The 20,960-nt window shown below is 52.4% G+C and overlaps 1 protein-coding gene across 5 annotated transcripts in view; it reads left to right on the plus strand.

Moving 5' to 3' along the window:
* The window catches only part of NKD1 (NKD inhibitor of WNT signaling pathway 1), a 90,043-nt gene that overhangs the window by 38,539 nt on the left and 30,544 nt on the right, over nucleotides 1-20,960 (plus strand). For all 5 annotated transcript variants that reach the window (XM_005591896.5, XM_074027565.1, XM_074027564.1 and 2 more), the window contains one exon: nucleotides 20,159-20,225. In XM_005591896.5, the coding sequence (XP_005591953.1) occupies nucleotides 20,159-20,225 (67 nt within the window). The remainder of the gene's footprint in view (nucleotides 1-20,158; nucleotides 20,226-20,960) is intronic.

Here is a 20,960-nt window from a genome sequence, read left to right on the forward strand (position 1 = left end):
GTTGGGGACCACTGCCCTAGTGCAAATATCCTCAGGGCAGGTGTGGCTGATTCAGGTGGACAGCAAATGAAATAGGAATGGCTTGTGCCCTGGTACTGATGGGATTCCTTAATGTCCGGGCCACGTTCATACATGGAAAGGAAAATGTACACCCTTCAGTATTTTGTTTATTGCTCAGTTCATTCAACTTACATATCTAATAGAGGAACCAGTATTTCTTAAAGATTTAAATGCTGATTTCAGGTTAACTTAAATAACTGGGACTGAGACTACAAGTTTAGAATGACAGATCACATACCTTAACAGCAGGTAACGGTAGTTATCAGCTTGTCTGCCCTTGCAGTAAGCCCATGCCAAAGCTATGCTGTTGATGCTATAGCTTTAATCCATTGTTTTGCCATTGTTTCTGCGTCTGACCCGCCCTGGGCTGAGATCTGTTCTTGGCTGAAATGAAGCAGCAGCTCAGCAGGGCGGCTAGAGCTCAGCCTCATGCACCCAAGTAGGCTGGATTCAGATCCCAGGGCTGCCCCTTGTTAGCTACTTGGTCAAGTTCCTTTCCTTTCCTGTCCTTTCTTTTCCTTTCCTCTCCTTTCCTCTCCTCTCCTCTCCTCTCCTTTCCTCTCCTCTCCTCTCCTCTTTTTTTTTCTTTTTCTTTTTTTGACAAAGTCTTGCTCTGTTGCCCAGGCTGGAGTGCAGTGGTGTGATCTCAGCTCACTGCAACCTCCACGTCCTGGGTTCAAGAGAGTTCTCCCACCTCAGCTTCCTGATTAGCTGGGATTACCAGCGCCCGCCACCATGCCTGGCTAATTTTTGTATTTTTGGTAGAGATGGGGGTTCACCATGTTGGCCAGGCTGGTCTCAAACTCCTGACCTCAAGGGATCCACCTGCCTCAGCCTCCCAAAGTGCTGGGATTACAGGCGTGAGCCACCGTGCCCGGCCTCAAATTTGTTAACTACTGTCTGCCTCAATTTCCTCGTTTGTAGAATGGGGAAGTAGCAATGTCTACCTCATGGTGGTTGTGACGATTAAATGAGTTATAAACATGGGGCGCTTGGGAGGGCGACTGGCACATGGTCAGTGTGGCACACCATTTGGTCTCCCTATTTTGCTGTGACCTCACTGTGCCTAAAGGAAACCTAATGTCTTCTCTGACCCCAGCGCTCAGATCCTCCTTGTTGCCCGGGTGACTCTTGGTTAGCCTTGGGCCTGGCTGCTTCTCCCAAGATGGTTTAAACTCAAGCCCCTGTTCTTTAGACTAAGTTCCCCTTTTTAAGACTGTTTCTCATAGAACATTTCAGACAGACACGAAAGTAGAGAGAATACGGAAATGAGTTTCCTCACACCAGTCCCTCAGACTCAAGCACCAGTCGACTTTCTTGACTTCCTTTTTAAGCGTTAAACTTCACTGGTGGTGAAAAAGACCTTTTTAAGCCCACGCCTTCCTCATGGGTTTTGTTTGGTTTTGCTTTTCTATAGCCCAGCATGCCCCGAGGTGCTGCACGGTGGAAGCTCTGGGCAGCCGGCACTTGCAGCCCACTCTAGTCAGCCTGGTCGGGGGCACCATTAAGACAGGGCTGTGCCTTGCTAGTTCCAACCTATAATTAGTGGAGCCGCCCCAAGGGTTCATCCCTCTGGAGGTGGTGGCCCAAGTCTGGGTAGTTCACGCTCCCCTATAAAGGCAGTGGGCAAATGGATCATGTTGGAGGCCTTTGCTGAATGCTTTTTTTCTTTTCTTTTCTTTTTTCATTTCTTTTCTTTTTCTTTTTCCTTTTCCTTTTCCTTTTCTTTTCTCTCTTTTCTCTCTCCTCTCCTCTCCTCTCCTCTCTCTTCTCTCTTCTCTCTCTTTCTTTTCTTTTCTCTTTTTGAGACACGGTCTTGCTCTGTTGCCCAGGCTGGAGTGCAATGGCACCATCCCAGCAGACTGCAGCCTCCCACTCCTGAGTTCAAGCAATTCTCCCACCTCAGCCTCCTAAGTAGCTGGGACTACAGGTGCACGCCACCATGCCAGGCTAATTTTTAAATTTTTCGTAGAGACGGGTCTTGCTATGTTTCCCAGGCTGGTCTTGAACTCCTGGGGTCAAGTGATCCTCCTGCCTTGGCCTCCCAAAGTGCTGGGATTACAGGCATGAGCCACTGCGCCTGGCCCTGAATACTCTTTTGACCTTGATATTATAGGTGACCTCTCCTGCCAATCCAGCTTTCCCGTTTTTGGAGGAGGCCCAACCTTTTCCAGAACTCTTGGGCTCAACCTCATCTCCCCATACTGATACTTTTGTGTTTGTTCAGATAATGTTAGAACACATCAGTTCCTCATGTAAATCTGGCCTATGCCTGATAGAGGAAGAAAAAAATCCCCACGTATGTTCACACCTTCCTATATGTTAAAACCAACGAATGCTAAATATGTTTAGAAACAGTCATCCTTCTTTTTCTTGGGATGCTCATCCTTCTTTTACATTACAAGTGTGTCTTTATGTACTTTATATTCACCTTCACTTTTATTTATTTAACAAGCATTTACATGGTGCTTCTAAGGAACCAGGCATTTTTTCCAAGTGCTTTACAAATGTGACCTAATTTAATGCTCCCAGTAACTCCACAAGGCAGATATTATTATTTACCCATCATACAGAGGAGGAAACTGAGGCACAAAGAAGTTTATGAGTTTGCCCAGCATCACACAACCTGTAGGTGACAGAGCCAGGACCCAAGCCCCAGGCCATGTGGGGCATCGTCTGGGCCCCACACCATCTGGCAATGCCGTTTGCTCCTTTACTGCCATTATGACTTCATGGCCATTAGGATGAAGCCTTTTTTTTTTTTTTTTTTTTTTTTTTTTGAGATGGAGTCTCACTTTGTTGCTCAGGCTAGAGTGCAGTGGCACAATCTTGGCTCACTGAACCTCCGCCTCCAAGGTTCAAGTGATTCTCCTGCCTCAGCTTCCTGAGTAGCTGGTAACTGGGATTACAGGCACCTGCCACCATGCCCAGCTATTTTTCTTTTTTTTCTTTTTTTTTAGTGGAGACGGAGTTTTACCTTGTTGGCCAGGCTGGTCTCGAACTCCTGACCTCAAGTGATCTGCCTGCCTCAGCCTCCCAAAGTGCTGGGATTACAGGTGTGAGCCACTGCACCCGGCCAGAATGAAGCCTCTTTTTAGATTAACCTGATAATTCTTTTTTGAGGTGCTGACTGTTAGACTAAGGCTGCTGGGGTCCTTCCTGGTGTTCTATGCAAGTAGATATTTGCCGTTTGTTCCTCAGCCTGTGAGCTGCACTTCTCTCTCCATCTGTAGCCACTGTGGTTCCCCTGGGTGCAGGGTGTCTGTTGCTGGGAGGGTTGGGTGCTGGGTTGATGCAGAGTTGAGGGAAGCATTCACATCCACACTTTTCTTTCCTTCTCCGTGAAATACTTTTGCCTCCTGAGACAGACAGTCCTGAGGGCTGATCGTTGGCTTTGCAAGTGGGCGGTGGCCCTTCTGGGTGGCCTGAAGACAGCAGAGAAGGAACAGAGCCTGGGGCCTAGCTGAATGGGCCCTCTCCTGAGCCTGCAGAGTCATGGTCTATTGCAGCAATAAAGCCTTTGGAGATACCCTCTTGCCATGGTTCCTCTTTTTGTACAAATGGGGAAACTGAGGCAGAACGCCCAGCTCCCAGGCTAGCATTTTTCCCTGCCATAACCATTTGTTTCCCAGTGAGCTGGACTGAGAAGCTAGGGTAAGACTTCAGAGGGTTCCAAGTTGATTGAAGCAGGGAGCCAGTGAAGGCTGTGGAGCTGGGGAGGGGTCCTGTGAAAATAAAACGAGTGTGCGCCACCTAGGCTGGGGTACAAGCCAGGAAACTGGTGTGGCAATGCGTTCTCCAGGTAACTGACCTCAGGCTATATGCCTGACTGAACCAAGAAATCAGGTGGAGTGGCTGCCCAGGGATAGGCAGGGGAGCTGTGTGGGCCGGGGCCGAGCAACCCAAGGGGACCCTGTCTGCTTGTGTGTGGAACAACTTGGGTTGTGTGTGGGATGTGATGGGTTTGGTCTCAGATTGGAGAGGCCCATTGCACCTGCCCCATTTGCATTCTGGGCAGTGACTTGGCTGCCGCTGAGGACAGAGCTGGCTAAGGCCACAAGAAGACGCCGGGCCTATGTTTTGAGCAGGGGCCAGGGCTGGATGCTGGAATAGCAGCCGGCTCAGGTCCAGTCCACGTTGGCCTCGGATCAATGAAAGCTGTCCCAAGGCCAGCGCATTGCCGCTGCCACTGCCTGGGGGCTGCTGGGCTGGGCGGGGCCTTCTGAGGCCACCGTCCCGAGTCACTGGCTCTGAGAACATCGCCAGCATGTCCTGAGCCCACTGGGGGTGGATCCTAGCCCTGCCCCATGCCCTCCCCACTCCATGATTCATAGTTTCACTTGTCCCTGCCTGGCATTGCAGCCAGGACGGTTTTATCCACGCACAGAGAAAATACAGAGCCCACAGAGAGGAGGAAGAGAGGGTTAGCGGTGTCCTTTTTTGTCTGCTATTTTATGTCGTTTTCCAGGCACCATGCCAGCTCTGTAAGGGCCTTCAGTAATGAGGGAGAAATGTACAGACCCTGTCCTCAACAAGTTTAGCCGGCTGGGGAGCCTGCGAGCCACAAGCAGTTGTCTCGCAGAGCGCCGAAGGCAGCAAGGAGGATACAGAGTGGGGCCTCACAGAACCTGGGCTCCAAGCATGGCTTCTCCGAGGCTGGAAGAATGAATTAGGAGGCAGCAAGAAGCAGCGAGTAGGGGAGCATCCTGCACAGAGGGTGGTGATGGGGAGCGGGGAGAGGGGCAGAATTGAAGGTGTGGTTGTGGGGGAGGGCTAGTGCAGAGGGGTGTGGAGACAGGCAGGATTGGTTTTAGGGATGGCATCCCTGGTCCCTTTACCCAGGGCAGTTCCAGTCTCTCCCGACTTGGGTATGAACAGCACTCCTTTTGTCTCTCTAAAGTGTCCTGGTTAGGGCACTGGCATTATGTGGGCAGTCCAGGTATAAGTATCTATGTTTATCTCACAAATAGGGAAACCAAGGCTCACGGAGAGTTCGTTGTGCAAGGACTTGGAACAAGGATGGGACCGAGTGGGGCCGGGAACCGTGCCTGCCTGACTGGAGAGCTCAGGCTTTCCCATCGCCCCACGCCACCTTCCTTAGTAAAAGTAAAACCATGTTCTCTGAGCATAGACTCTGCCCAGCCTCATGCCCAGGTGGCAAGGGTGAGGAGGAGCGAGTGAGCAGGACTCATTCACTGGCTTACGAGGAGAATAAGCTCACACTGGCTTAAGCCAAAAGGGGAGATTTTGTGGTTCATATCATTGAAAAATGTAGGGGAGGTACTACCTTCAGGCACCGTTTGATCCAGGGGTTCAAATGATATTGTCAGGATCCCTTTTCTTTTGCATCCCCTCGTGTCTCTGTTTTCCTCGGTATCAGCTTTTTTCATAGCTAGAATTTCTCTTTGAGGTGGTAAAGTGCTTTCAGCAGGGTCAGGCTCTCAGCTCACATCTCACCAATGTCAACAGAGAGAGAGAGAAGATGTCCTGGGGTTGCTTCTCCTTGGCCTAGCTTGGGTTGTGTGCCCGGCCCTGACTAGTCCCCATGGTTGGCATGGTGCGAAGCTCTTATTGGGCAGGCCTGGATCACGTGCCCACAGGATCACGTGCCCTTCCTGGTGGCTACGGGGAGAAATCAGCCTGCCCACACCATGTGGGTGAGAGGAGTGGAGGGGCAGGGTTTCCAGATAAAATATAGGCCACATGGTTAAATTTGAATTTCAGATAAATAGCACTTAATTTTTTTGTGTTTTAAGTCTATCCCAAATACTGCATGGGACATACTTATACTAGACAATGATGTGTTGTCTGATACTCAAATTTAACTGAACGTCCTTTGTTTTTATTTGTGAGGTCTAGAAAGCCACCAAGGAAAATCAAAGTGTTCCCAGAAGAAGGAGGAAGGGAGGCTGGGGCCAGGGGCTTCCAAACTGCAGATGTCCACTGCAGGAGCCAGATGAGGGACAAAGAACTTCCCATAGCCTCGGCTTCCTCCCGAACTTACAGTCCGTGAAGCCGGCCTGAAACGCGCTGGCTGAATGAGAGAGGTTCCTGGGGCACGAGGTGCTTAGAACAATCTTCTTGCACTTGAATTAGGCTCTGAAAGATGGGGAGGGGGGTTCCTGAAGTGGGGGTGGGGTGGGGTGGGGTGGGCTGGGGTGGGAAAAATTGTCCATTTCCATTTTTCTGCCTCTCAGGCCTGAGCCCTGGCATCAGGGTCCCTGGCCCCTCACGCAGCTGAATTGGCCACAGTGTGACCATTGCCTTTCTGGGCTGGACTGAGGTTCCACCTGCTTTGTCTGAGACCAACCAGCTTGCAATTCATTGGCCTGCCTACTCCCTGTGAATTCACCAAGTGGGTCAGGATTCCTCCAACTACCTGCGTAGTTCAGGGGAGAGCCCTGTGAGGTCGGGGACTGCAGAAACAGAGCCTGAGGTGAGGGTCACATGCAAGTGATTCACTCAGGACACTCTCCCAGGGCAGGGCAGGCCAGTGAGGCAGTGGAGGAAGCAGGACAGACAAGAAGAAGATGCCAAGCACAGGTGCCATTTCAGGCAAAGCCTTGGCTTCAGTCTGACCCTCTGGGGGAGCTCTGGGGTATAAATTATGCCTCTGAGTTTGTCCTGACAGGAGGTATGGGCTTTCATTCTCCTGCACCAGGCTCAGGGCCACCTGGGGTGGGGACACGGCAGTTCTCTGAATCTGCAGACATAGCCCTAGGGCAGGCCTCTGAAGAGGGCCCCCAGGTGTGAGCTGCTGGGAGGGGGCACACAGGGAAGGGAGGGGGCACACAGACCCGGGGGGATCTGCGTGTGCACATGGTGCCCTGGGGAGGTGGACTGCAATCAAAGGGTCTGGAGAAGTGAGGAGGCCCCCATCTGTGGGCACCTCGTGGGAGTCCTGCTGCAGGTGGTCTAGAAAGGCTTGAGAAGTCCACGCAGCATTCCCCAAACATCCTGGGCCCTTATGCCTGGACCCACTACATTTTCCTTTGAAATGTTTGGTTGCCCGAGACGGTGCTTGTGGAGAAACCATCTGAGGGTGGGCTTGTTGGGCTGGGTGCTCCGGCCCTTGGCAGTCAGGGCGTGTGGGGGCTCTTGTCCTGTGCCTCTGCTCCCCGAGGGAACTCATCGCTTGCTGGTTCTTTGCTCCCAGCTGTGGGTCCTCTGGATTTGGATCCTGGCTCTGCTTCTCTTTGGCTTTGTGATGCTGGGCAAATCCTGTCCCTTTTTGAGCCCTCAGTTTACCCATCTGAACTCTCAGAGGTTCCTAAAGTAAAATTCACAAAAGGACTTGTAGTGGGGAGGTTCATGAACCCCCTGAAATTCAATGTGCAATTTTCTTTGCATGGCATTTTTCTAGGGGGATATTCTCAGAGGGGCTGGGTCCTTCTTGCAGGTAAGAACCTCTGAACAAAGGCTCTGGCCTAGCCTGATGCTGGTGGTCCTGGTGGAAATGTGGGGCTCAGACGGCAGAGGCATCTCTTCCAGATCCAGGAACACCCAGGGGCATGTCCTGAGAGCTCTGGCCTTCCTCTCGGGAGTGCTCCGTTTCTCCCAGCCTTACCACTTTCTTGCCTCCCCTCTGACTCTCAGTACCCCCGTCTGTAAAAACAGCAGTAGCTCACACGTGGACCTCCTGGGTTGTTGGGTGAGGTACAGGTGTGATGGGTGAAGTCACTGCCATGAAGACCTTCTTACCCCAGGCCCAAGAGTGGCCTCAGACCTTCCATGCTGACCATAGGGCCTCTCCCAGACCTCACTGACTCCCCAGGCGACCACCCTGTGGTGACACAGGGTGATGTGGGCTGTTGACTGGACCTGCAGGGGCAGGCAGCAGCCTTCTAGATCCCCATACTTTTTGCTTTGAGATCTTTGGTTGCCTGAGAATGGCAACAGCAAAATTTGGTGTGTGCTGGTTGGGATGCGCAGGAGAGTGCCTCCCTGCTCCCCCTGGGCCCCCATTGACAGCCTGGCTTGCATGCTCAGCTGGTCTCGTGCCATTTCTGGAATCAAAGTGCTGTCTGCATGACACAGCCCCTGGCTTCCTATGCACGTACAGCAGTGAGAAGCAGGCAGGGGTCTGGCTGTGGCCTCTTTGTGACCTGTGTGCACTGTGTGGCTGTGGAAGGGAGCAATGGGGTCTGGGTGGCCCAAAGTCCGGAGTCTCCACCTTCCCTCCCAGCTGGAATCAGGAGGCCACCCATTTCACCAGAAAGCTGTAGGTCTTGCCACTGCTAGGGCCAAGACCCTTTCAGCAGATTTCTGAGTGTGAGTCTTTCTAGAACCAACTTGGGTGCCCATTTTTATATGTTTTAGCATTTTTTTCCCTCAAAATGCTTTGCTGTAATTTCTGATTGTAGAAGTAATCGTATATTCATGGAAGACCATTGGGTGACCCAGAATCCAGCACTGGACACCATTTCTGGGAGCATTTTGGTGCCCGTCTCTGCAGACGTGTGCCTCCTCCTATAGCACATGGAAACACGTGCAGATAATGTGAGGAAATGTAATCACATTTTCTCTGCTCTTTGGCAACTGCTTTTTCCTTTCAAGAAAATGCAGGGCATGTTTTTCTGAGTCAGTAAATTTAGAGCTGCGTTTGGTGGTTAACACGCTGGTCGAGTGTCTCTGCCGTCAGGAGTTGACACATGGTGTGTCAGATGGTGGGAGTGCCCCAGAGATAATAAAGAAGGGAGTGTGGGAGAGGGGGGCTGCAGTTTTAAATAAAGAGATCTGGGAAGACCTCACCTAGGTGACAAGGTGATAATGAGCCCAAACCTGAAGGAGAGGCAGGAGGGAGGGGCTGTCCAGAGGAAGAGCCTTCTGGGTAGAGGGAACAGCACGTGCAAAGACCCTGAGTGGGGAATGAGCTGAACCTGTTGGAGGAACAGCAAGGACGCCTGTGTGGCTGCGGGCGAGCGAGTGAACGGGGAGGAACAGAAGGGGTGAGGGAGGTGATAGGGCAGACAAATTGGGTGGGGCTTTAATGGGCTTTGGTGGAACTTTGGGCAATTAGGTAGGGGTTGGGGTGGCAGCGAGGGCAGAGAATAGAAAATGATTGTCATTATTCAAGAGGACTGTGGCCTGGAACTCGTGGCAGAAGTGGAGGAGGTGGCAATGATTGGTTTCAGGGCGTGTTTTGAGGGAGAGCCAACAGGATGTGTGGATGCCTCCAGGGTGTCTGGTAAGAGCCAAGGAAGCAGGGAGCTGCCCTGTGTGTGCACAGGGAAGGCACTGGGGAGGACAGGTTTGGGGGCCACCAGGCATCCGGTTTGGACACATGAAGTTTGAGGTGCCTGTTGAGCAACTTGGTGACATCAAACAGGAGGTAGAGCCACATCATTTGTTTTAATGGAAAAACCTCTTTGAAAAAAGTTGTTATTATTATTTTTTTTAGTATAAAAGGGTTGAATATTCTTGGTTTAAAAAGAGAGAATATAAATATAAAATTCAAATCACCCAGAAAGCCGGACAGCTGAAGGAGACAGCGCCCCAGTTCCCATTCTGAAGTGGAGTGTGGCCTTCCAGAAACGTTCTGGAAAACGCACCTTTTTGTTTTTTAACACCGCAGGAGGGGACTCGGCGGTTCCTCAGCAGCTTCCTATCTGACAGCACTGTGGACCCTGGGCCCTCATTCCCAAATGGCCCCTCTCACCTTCTCGGCTTTTCCACACTCACCTTTGATGTGATCATCGTGCACTGCTCCGTGGCAGGCGGGTGGGACTGGTGCCCTCATTTTATAGATGTGGCCACTGAGACTTTCGATCACTGACAGCCCTGGCAGCATGTGGACTGCTGAGTTTCAGAATGAACTGAGTCCTCTGGATGCTGCCAGTGTGACCCTCTTGATTATGTCCTCATGTGGTAGTTGAGGATGGTGGGAAGTCGAAATCCACAGTGGCAAAAGACTTCACCGGCAGTAGAGGGAGGAGGGCGCTCCTGGTGAAGGGGACAAGACAGCTTAGGGCTGGGAGGCTCCGAGCGGGCAGTCCGACCTGTGAGAGGGATGGTGACAAGTTTCTTAGAGCTATTTTGGGGATGTGGGGACGGAAGGGGCCAGGAGATGAGAATGGGAGGCCTAGGGCAGATGGGATCAGAGTGGGTAGGAGCATGGCTTCTGCAAGATGGTTTCTCCAGGGCACTGCAGGGCTGCATGGGTGGACTGTGTGTGTGTGTGTGTGTGTGTGTGTGTGTGTGTGTGTGTGCGTACCTGTGCTCATGGGCACTCTTGTCCTGTCCATAAAATGAGGCCTCGGGTTATAGGAATCAAGAGGCTTTTACTTCATCTATTTTGTTTAGGTTCAGAAAAGCAAGAAGCTCAAGCCCTTCATTCCTGAGGCTGAGCAAGAAATTCCAGGCTTCTTGGGTCCCCAAGCCCCTTCCCTGGGCAGGAGCACACATCCTTTCCCTACAGTGAGGTGGCCTATGGCCGTGGGGCACCCTTCCTTGGGGCCAGGTGACAGTGCTGCCTGTCATAAGCAGCCTGGCTCAGGGCCACCCTGTCAGCAGGTCACACGCGCTGGACCCTGGCAGCAGACCGGGGGCCTGTCCCAGGGCCAGGAACTGCTGGCAGATGCCGCCCCAGCTGCTTGGTGATCAGAGGCACGCCACAGGCCCTCAGACCTCTCCTCTTATCAGCACTCAGCTGTGCAGCGTGGCGGGCCAGTGGCCGGGCTAGTCAGCAGTGTGCCAGGTGGTGGCATGGTGGGGCCAGTGGTGTGGTGGGCAGCGGTGTGGCAGGATCAGTGGTGTGGTGGGCAGTGTTGTGGGGGCAGTGTTGTGGTGGGCAGTGGTTTAGAGAGGTCAATGGTGGGTGGGAAGGCTGTGTGTGTATGTGTGTGGTCAGCAGTGGGTGGGAGTGCAGAGACTCCGACAAGCACTGAGTGCACTCTCTCTGCTCTCTGCAGCCGGCCAGAAGTGGGGTCACCTGAGGCCTTCTGGGGTGATGAGGCAGTGCTGGGCTAAGCTTTGATCCGCTGTGGCATCCCTGACAAAAACCAGGGCAGAAGAGAGGATGTGAGGGGACAGAATGAAAGACCAGGGCCTGGAGGGAGAAGAAGGTGACAGCTGTGACTTGGGACACGCTGTTTGAGCCAGACCATGCATGAAGCACCGTACACATACTCTCCATTCCTCTCACAACTGCCCTGCCAGGTGGGGGCTGTCATTTCCACTTTTGGCTGGGGAAACTGGGGCATAGTCAGGTAGAATCATTTGTACAAAGTCACACAATATAAAGCCGAAGAACCAAGGCTCAAACCCAGACCTGACTGACAACTCGGGTGAGTCACTTAACCTCTCTAAGCCTCAGTTTCCTCATGGCCAAAGTGGGGGTCATTGCAAAGCCCAGCTTCTAGGGCTGCTGGGAGCACTTGGTCGGTGATGCCCCGAATGTGCTTCATGGAAACACTTGGCAGACGTCACACACTGACTAAGGCTGGTTATCATCATCACTGAGTCCTTTATATTCACGACCTCGGTTACCCCCAGGCCGCAACATGCCCATCCGATCCCAGTTTCCACTGTGGAAATGCCTTTGAACACGGTCTAGTCGGAAAATTGTGGTCAGACGAACAGCAAAGTCTCCCCGCCCCGTGCCCTGCCTGGCTGTGGACAATCCCTACATTGGGTCATCTCTTAAGGGCTTTGAAATGCCAGCAGTTTGAGATCAGGGAGCATTCTGGGTGATGTCAAGATTTACTCTTTTCTGTTGTTGGTTTTGGTGTTTTGGTTTTTTTTTTTTCCCCCCATTAGTCATTTTTTCTCCATGCTCAGAAATCACACTCTGAAGCCATGAGTCTTGAAGGAGGGTGGCCAGGTGGGAAGGTTGGTGGCCTCTCCTGGTGCCCACCTTGCCTGGTGTCTCTCCCCCACCCACCCTCTTCCTACTTGTTGGAACCAGCCTGACCACTGTGGGGGCCAGGGGATGGGTTCTTTAAATCGTGTTGTTCTGAAAGCGTGGTTCAGTGGTCGATGTCCTATTGAGGGGTTGGAACTTCAGGTGGTAAGTGGTGGATGTCTTATATTTTAATGATTCTGAATTTGTTCAATATGAATTGTCCTTAAAAAAAAAAGAAAAAACAACACCATCACCTAACCTGGGCAACATAGCAAGACTATCTCTACAAAAAGTTTTAAAAAATTAGCTGGGCATGGTGGCCTGTGCCGGCAGGAGTCACAGATACTCAGGAGACTCACTTGAGCCCAGGAGTTGGAGGCCGCAGTGAGCTGTGGTCACGCAACTGCACTCCATCCGGGGGGAACAGAGTGAGAACTCCATCTCAGAACCAAACCAAACCAAGCCCCCTAGCACCTGTGATTTTATTGATCTTATTGCTTTATGGCAAGACTAGATTAAAAAGAGAGAGAGAGAGCCAATTTAAATAGAAGCATTTAAGTACTCATGGTAGCCCAGGTGGGACATGGCTCTGGAGGAAGGTGCGACAGTGGCATGTGGATGCCTGTGACTGACTGGGGTGACAGCCCAGGAAGTGGCCTTTGCTGGCCCTTTGGTGACTGTGGCTGGCTGAGGTTCAGGATTGGGCAACCCGTCTCTAGGGATTATGTGCACCCTGTCGGGCCTCAGGCCTGAGGGCTGGAGGAAGGGAGTATGGTGGTTTCAGAGTCAGGCCCTGGGTCTGAAGTCTTTCCTGCCAGCCCCGCCGTACCACTCCTTGCTGGCTGTCCACCTTCCCTGTGCAAACCCTCAAGCCCGGGAGGTAGGCTCAGGTTGGGGTTCCCAGGACGTGGGGAGCTGAAGGCTGGGGATCTACAGTTAGGAGCACGTCGATTGCATCTTGGGCAGATAAAAATAGTCCCGGAGAAATCTGAGGAATTTTAATTGCTGCTCAATGTCTTTGGCGTCTTGAAGACCTGGTCCTTGCAAGCCAAACACAAAAGGCCTGGTCTGTGTGTGCAGCCCGGGGAGCCTGTCTTCCCTCCCACCTCAACTTCCACAGCTCTGAGTGGAGTCTGCGGATGAGGCTCCTGCAGGGACCCGCGGTACAGCAGGGCGGCAGGAGCTTGCTCCGCTGGCTCCCAAGCTTGCCTGGGAATCCTGGACTTAGCTTTGAGGAGGCTGTGGATTGCTTCTGGGAGCTGTAGGAGTCAGAGCTTTTAGTTGCAAGTAACAGAAACCCGACCTGAATTGCTAGAAGCAGCAAGGGCCGTTTAGTGGCTTGTGTGACCGTCCCATCGGTGAGAAGAGGGGGTGAGGGTGGGTCTGCCCCAGGGTTCACCAAACAGACACTTTATCAAGTGCCTGCCTGGTACCAGGTGCTGTTCAAGGGCAAAATAAACCCAAAGACCTGCCCTCAGGCAGCCTCCTTCTGGAGAAGGCTGGGCCTGAGACTGGTCCCAGCACTGGCCTCCGTCTCTGTCTGTGTGAGCTGCCTCCTCGAGCGAGCTGCCTCTGAGAAGCTGCCGATGAGATGAGATGCAGCCTTGGCACCGGAGAAGAGTTGTTTCCCTTTAGCTCCCAAGAGAGGGGTCCCGGGGGAGGGTTCCAATTGGCTTGGCTGCGGCCGGGGGACAGGTCTGGTGGGCAGAGCCAGGAGCCAGCACCAGGTGACCTATGGCTGTGGTGGGCTCAGGGGTCTTCAGGGGAGTGGCTGAGGACTCTGCCCTATATTTTGGCTTCTTTGGAAAGAGATGCCATTTATCTTGGAAGCAGCATGTTGAGGCCTGTGTTCTGATGACCCAGGCAGGGAGGGGCAAGCCTGTTTTCCTCTCCTGGGGAGGAGGATGCCCCCAGCCTCTCCTGTCCCTGGGGTCAGGCCTCCAGGAGCCCTCCCGGACTCCTGCCTGCTGTGCCCTCTTACCATTTCCCCGCCCTTTGATGAGGATTATTTTTGTATCACTGGCCTGAGTGTTGTGTAGTGTTGGGATGGGCTGGGTAATTTCCTAGCACTTTCAGCCTGCTGAGCTTATAGGCAGGGTAGGCTCTGGAGGCCTGGGAAAGCCCTAGGGGCCTGGGGATGGGAGGGAGGCTGTGTGGGCAGAGATAACAGGTCCACAGGGGAGAGGTACATGTGAGAGACATAGAACTTGAGGCCCAGAAACTGGACAGCCCCAGTTTTCCTCTTGTTTCCTGGGTATAGCCCTAGAAAAGAGAGCTGCCCATTGGTGGTGTGTGGGCTGGAACCCAAGAAGGTCTGTGCTCCAGGGAACTGTGAGCATCATCTTGGCCGGCCTCCCTATTCTAGAGACCCCTCCAGGGGTCTATCCTACTCTGTTACTTTCCACAAAACCTTGGACCTGTTACTCAATCTCCCAGCTTTTGTTTTCTCTTTTGTAAAGTGGGTTATTATCTGCGGTTTTACTAAATTGGATTTTAATTACCCAAGTAATATACTCATCCATTAAACATGAGAACACTTCTGATAAGGCTGGGGTTTATGACCCCCCACACCCGCTGCCTCTGTCTGCCCTCCCTTTCCTGGAGGTCGCTGTGGCTGTCGTCTTCCGCACGTTCACCCACATGGGGACAATCTCATGGTGTACATGGGTTTGGTGCTCTCCTCTGTGTGCAGATAGCAGCACAGTCTGCGTATCTTCCTGTTGTGGCTCCTTTGCCCGTCCTGTGGTCTGGCTGTCTGCCTGGGAGATCTGCAGATCTGTCTTGTTCTTTTGGAGTCCCTCTCGCGTGGTGTTTCTCTGTGGAGATCCAGTGCACATGCCTTTGGGGCATCCAGGGTGTTCCTGACTGCGGATTAACAGGAAGTGCATTGCCTTAAACGTCACTGGATTTAAATGTGCCTCCAGGAAACACAGTGAGCATCGTCTCAGGGTGGACATAGAGGCACTGGCTCGCCAGGCATTAGGATAGAATGTAAGAATATTCCTGAACCTGTGTCGGGAAGAGGAGAGAAACTGATGTTAGTGCTTCCAGCTTCGCATTAGACACCATCTAGGCCTGTTGTCTACGTTTTCTCATTGACTGCTCTTTGACATCAAAATCCCCATTTTACAGAAGGGGAAAATGGAGGCTGGAGAAGTTAAGTGATATGTCTGCTGCCACTCGGCTGCCGAGGGTGGGGCTGGGCCCGGAGCCTGGGCGCCCCGACTACCAGGTTGCTCTGGACGCTGGGGAGTGGAGCATCCCTGTCCTGCCTCCTGAGAGGGGACAAGAGGAAGGCAAGAGCTTGCTCTCAGCAAGGCCTGGAGAGCGCCTGGCCGGGCTGCGGCCTCAGCGTACTGGGAAGAGAGAGCTTGCCAGGAATTTCCTGGGGCAGCTCCAGGGTAGGCTGCTTGGATCTAAGGGTTACAGGGTGGCCTGGGCCCTGCCCCCCTCCTCTTTCCCCGGCACGTCCCAACCCTGTACATTCTTGGAATCTGTGAGTTGTGCCGTGTTCTGTGGGCACTGGGAGTTTGCTTTGAAACCCGTGGCACCAACATCTGTTAGCTCTTAGAGAACAGAAAGATTGACAAAGCACTGCTGGGGCAGGCGGTGGGGGAAGATCTTACATTCAGGAGTAGGAAGTCTCAAAGACAGAGGAAAAACCCCAACCAAACTCCAGCTCGCTCCCCAAGGCTGCTTTGATGTGGTTTTCCCATTCCCGGAGGCCTTATAAGGTATCGTGCCTGGATTCTGGGCTCTGGACTGGTGCTGGCCGCACACCCTGTGCCCGGAGGAGCTGGCCTCTCTTCCTGGGGCCCAGTGTGGGCAGAGGAGGGGCTTTAGGGCCAGCTGATGGGGCACCACTGGGACTTAGGAAGGTGGCACATCTGGGCCTGAGAGGCCACCAAGCCAGGCCACTGGGCAGGAGCAGCCTGGCCCCAGGTCTGGTGGAGCGGGGGCTCTGGAGACCCAGGAAGGTCTTTGATCAGAACTTGCAGAAGAGGCTGAGGCCCACTATCCTGGAGGCTAGAGGGGAGGGGCCTGGGACCACGGGCAGAGTGACAACTAAGTAGACAAAAGAAGTGGAGGAGGGTGGCCGCTGCAGCCAAGCCCCACACATGTGGGTTTCCCAGGTGCAGTGGTGAAGGGTGTGGGCTTGGGCACTGGCACTTACTAGCTGTGTGACCTTGGGCAAGTCACTTGACCTTTCTGTGCCTCAGTTGTCTCATCTGTAAAGCAGGGTAGTCATGGCAGTCCTTTGGAATACCTGAAAGGATTGCCACGAGGGGGAAATGCAGCCCCCTGAAAACCGTGTGCTGGGCAGGACGGGGCATGTTTCCAGGTGTCTGTGAGGGCACCTGGGGTCTGGCGAGTCTCTCGGCTCATCCCAGCAGTGTTCTGGCCACCATATGATAACAATAGCAAGAGTAATAAACAGTAACTACTGACCTCATGAACCCCATTTCCACTTTCAGCTGCCCTGCTAAGCGCTTCACATGCAGTGACTTCCTCACTTCTCACACTGCCCCCCTCAGATATCCTGATTGCTGTCGCCCCCGTTTACGAATGGGGAGACTGAGGTGCACTAGAGATAAAGTTCCTTCCGCCAGGTGGCGCAGCACATGTGAGGCAGAGCTGGGATTTGAACCAAGGTCTGACCACCTCCAGTTCCATGCCCTCTGCACGGGGGCTCCCAGTGGCGCCGTCGAAGGTCGGAGTGTGTCTCCCGGCAACAGCTGCCTTCCCGAAGGGTGGTGCCGACGGCCTGGCCCTGGCCCTGACATGTGAGGCTGCCAGCCAGGGCTCAGCTTGAGGGCAGGGCTAAGTCCTCAAGTTGTGGGGAGCAGCAGGGGAGCTTTGAGTCTTGCTAGGCAGATGGGAGCCATTGACCACTCACCCACGGGAGCTGCTGGCTGGACTATTTTTCTTGTACTCCTTTAGGTGTGATCCTTGGTCCCTGGTAGGTGCCAGGACTCCTGGCTACCTCTGCTCCCATGCCCACAGGAGCCCTGGTTGCATGAGTAGGAGCCCGGGCTGAGGCACCTGAAAGAGCTGGCTTGAGTCCCCACTCCGCCCCTTGCTGGCAGGTGATCCAGAGGGGATCGCAGCCTCTTGGAGCCTCTTAGCCACTTAGATGCAGGGCTGTGGGGAGGCCATTCTCCGGAGCCTCCTGTGAGGATCCCATTGGTCAGTACCTCGCACACTGTGAGCACTTGGTAAATGAAGGGTGACTGTCATCAGCACTGTTTCTGGTCTCATACGGTCCTTCCGGGTTGAGGCCACTTTCTTTGTAGATAATAACGGTAACGATTATACCTCTCACTTTACAGTTTGCAAATCATTTTAATGAGCATCTATTTCTTGAGAGATGGAAAGACCAGGGCTGTTGTGATGATTCAGGGGGTTAATAAATACACGTGTACACAGTTGGCCCTCCATATCCATGGGGTCTGTATTTATGGATTCAGCCAACCATAGATAGGAAATATTTGGAAACAAAAAAGCATCCGTACTGAACACATACAGACTTTTCTTGTCCTTATTCCCTAAGCAATACAGTATAACAACAATTTCCATAGCATTTACACTCTGTTAGGTATTGTAAGTAATCTAGAGGTTATTTAAAGTATAGGGGAGGATGTTTGTAGGTTATATGCAAATACTACACCATTTATATATGGGACTTGAGCATCTACAGATTTTGGTAGCCTCAGGGAGTTTTGGAACCAGTTGCCCGCAGGTACCGAGGAATGACTGTATATATAAAGTGTCTAGCATGGTGCCTGACACATGGAAAATGCACAGTAAGTGTCAGCTGTTTGGTTATTATTGTGGTTGATGACTGTGCCCATTTTACAAATATGTAGACTGAGGTCAAAGGCGAGGCAGGCGGTACAGCCAGGATGTGATCCTGTGTTTGGCTCCACATCCCACATGGCTTCTGGCCTAGAGACTCAAAGCTCTAGGAGCATGCACACTGCACACCGCAGACCCTGGCTGTGTGGCTCAGCGGAGGGGATGCCCTTTTTTTTTTTTTTTTTTTTTTTTTTTTTGAGACGGAGTCTCACACTGTCACCCAGGCTGGAGTGCAGTGGCGCAATCTCAGCTTACTGCAGCCTCTACCTCCCAGGTTCAGATGATTCTTCTGCCTCAGCCTCCCAAGTAGTTGGATTACAGGCGCCTGCCACCACACCCGCCTAATTTTTTGTATTTTTAGTAGAGACGGGGTTTCACCATGTTGGCCAGGTTGCCTGACCTCGTGATCCACCTGCCTCGGCCTCCCAAAGTGCTGGGATTACAGACGTGAGCCACTGCGCCCGGCCGGGGAGAGAGAATTTTTGCAAAGTTGAGCATTGGCACAGCACAGTGCGTCCATGGACCATGGCTCCAGGGAGCTTTCCAGTGTTCTTCAGAGCAAGGTGCTGTTGAGTGGTGAGAGGCCTATCCCGGAACTTGCCAGAACTCTGCTTTCTGGGTGTGTCAGAGAGCTTGGTCCTCTGAACAGGGAGTGCTGAAGCTGTCATCGGTGATGACCGGGGTGCCTTGAGCACACGTGGTCATCGTTATAGGGTCCCACACGGTTGCCTTGTTGGTGGCGATGTCTGGAGTCTTTAAACTCTTCCAAGTGTGCCAGTAAAAAGACACGAGTACTCAGACGTCTCATTGATGCTGTCACCCGGCTGCGGTGCAGTCAGGGTGGCAGGCGCAGAGCCCCCCTCTGCAGAAGACCTCAGCGTGAAGAGGTGCACAGATGCTCTTGAAGACCGTTGCCTGTTCCCTCGAGGAAGCTCTGCCTACCAGCCTTTCAGGGGGCGGCGGCACCCGTCTTTCTCCTGCATGAAGGATGGGCTTTAATTGGCTGCTGGGGCGTCTAATGATGCCACCTGTGTGCATCCCTTTCCTGTCATCGTCTCCCAGCTCCCCTGTCAACTCAGGCTCTGTTAACACAAACAGCCAGTTTACAAGCCCAGGAAATGTTCGATGATTATAATAATTGGCGGAGGAGGAGAGGGAAGCCATCCTGACTCGAGGAATAAAGTAGCCTGGTTTTGAAGTAAATGGGACACCAGAGTCTGAATGGCCACATTTTAACAGCTTTTAAGAAAGAGTGTGTAATGCCCTAGAAAGATTTGAAAGAAGAAAGAGAATAGCCACAAAATGTTAGCTGTTTGTCTTTAAAACAAAAAACAAAAAACAAAAAGCAAGAGGCTTACCTCCAGCTGTGTCCAGTTGATGAGATCAGCAATACAAAGCCGTGTTTTTCTTTTGTTCATCAAGATGAGGACTGGCTTTTTTTAAAGCATCATCTGAGGTGCAGAATTTTTTTTTTCTCCCAAGGAAAGGGTTGGGGTTTTTTTTTTCTCTCTCTCTTTTATTTTTACAAAGAGAAGTTGGTGACAGCTGCTGAGTTTGGGCTTTTTTATTGCTTGTCATTTTGTGTTTTGAGAAGCACTACCATAGCATTATCATCCCCCCAAACCCTTGTCTGTCCTCCCATAACAGGAGTATTTCCTAAAGCGGGTTTCTTGGGACACGAATCTTGTGATGCTTTTGAAAAACGAAGCTCCATGGTCTGAGTAAGTTTGGAGAATGCAAAATATGCCAGCACTTGGAGATTCAGTGTTTAGAACCATAGGAAAAGTCCTGATAAGTCCTGCTGTAAGGGATCTTGTTTAACTTTGTTTAAAAGAACCTTCTTTGATCATGGAAGTCTTCTGGCAGAATACCAATAAATACAGAAGACAGTTTGACAAGGTATGGTCTAGCTTCTTCCATATTTGGAGTTATCCTGCTAGGGTGGGTCAGACAGATGGGGCCTTTGTTGATATCCTAGAAATTTCCCAGCTTGTGGACCAGCAACACTCCCCTCGCTAACTTGACACCTCCTGGTCAGGTTAGTTGGGATGAGATCCCAGATATCCTTAACTCACTGGTGGGGAACAGGCAGGGTGAGTGCAAGGAATCAGGCTGGTTTCCGGAAAGCATGTGTGTTGGTGAAATATGGGAGGCATGATGGAAGACCAGGTGGAGCCATAGCCTGCAGGGGTCTGAATGTTGTGCTGATACGTGTGCGTTTATGTTAAGGGCAGGAGGGACCCACCTTGGTGCTTAACTTTTCAGGTGCGATAGGATCTGCCTCAGTTGACCTGAATTCCCATCAGAAGAATCAGCCCAGGGTCTTCAAGGCGCCACTTTTAATGTCTCAGCACTGGACTCCCCCTAACCCCTGCTCAATGCCTCTGCTTTGTCTTCTAGGAGCTCGTGGGCGACGTGTTGAGAGACACGCTCAGTGAGGAAGAGGAGGACGACTTCCGGCTGGAAGGTACTCGGAGTCCATTGCTCTCTTCTCAGCAGCAGCGAGTGGGGGAAGCTGGTGTCCAGCTGGCCGTGTGCCCTGCATATTCCAGAAAATCTGCAGACGGAGGGCACAACAGGGACCTTGTGACTCTGGGTGGGGGTGGACTAGAGGGTGAGATGGAGGAGAGGAGTAAGACTCAGATGTGGCACTTCATAGGTCCAAGCCCAAGTGGGGGCCTGGTCACCTAGGTCCACGTCCTGACCCTGCACCAGATTAGCTGGGGGACCTCGGACAGGTTGTTGAAACTCTGCTGCTCCTCTGGGGATAATAAGAGTGGCTGCTCAGAGTGGTGTGTGAAGTGTGATCAGGCAGTGTTAGGCATGGAGTAAGCATTACACACAGTGCCTATTCCGTTTCCTCCATCGTGTCACTCCCTTGGTGCATGAGTGCGCGCGCACACACACACACACACACACACACAGAGCCAGCCTCTCACCTCTCTCCTGTGTCGTCCTCCTTCCTTTCTTGAGACGGGGTCTTGCTCTGTCACCCAGGCTGGAGTGCAGTAGGTAATCATTGCTCACTGCAGCCTTGACCTCCTGGGCTCAAGTGATCCTCTCACCTCAGCCTCTCAAGTAGCTAGGACTACAGTTGCACCCTACCATGCCAAGCTAATTTTTAAATTTTTCTGTAGAGACACGGTCTCACTATGTTGCCCAGACTGGTCTTGAACTTCTGGCCTCAAGCAACCCTCCCACC

The sequence above is a fragment of the Macaca fascicularis genome, chromosome 20, assembly GCF_037993035.2.
Source record: "Macaca fascicularis isolate 582-1 chromosome 20, T2T-MFA8v1.1".
Taxonomy (NCBI): Eukaryota; Metazoa; Chordata; class Mammalia; order Primates; family Cercopithecidae; genus Macaca; species Macaca fascicularis.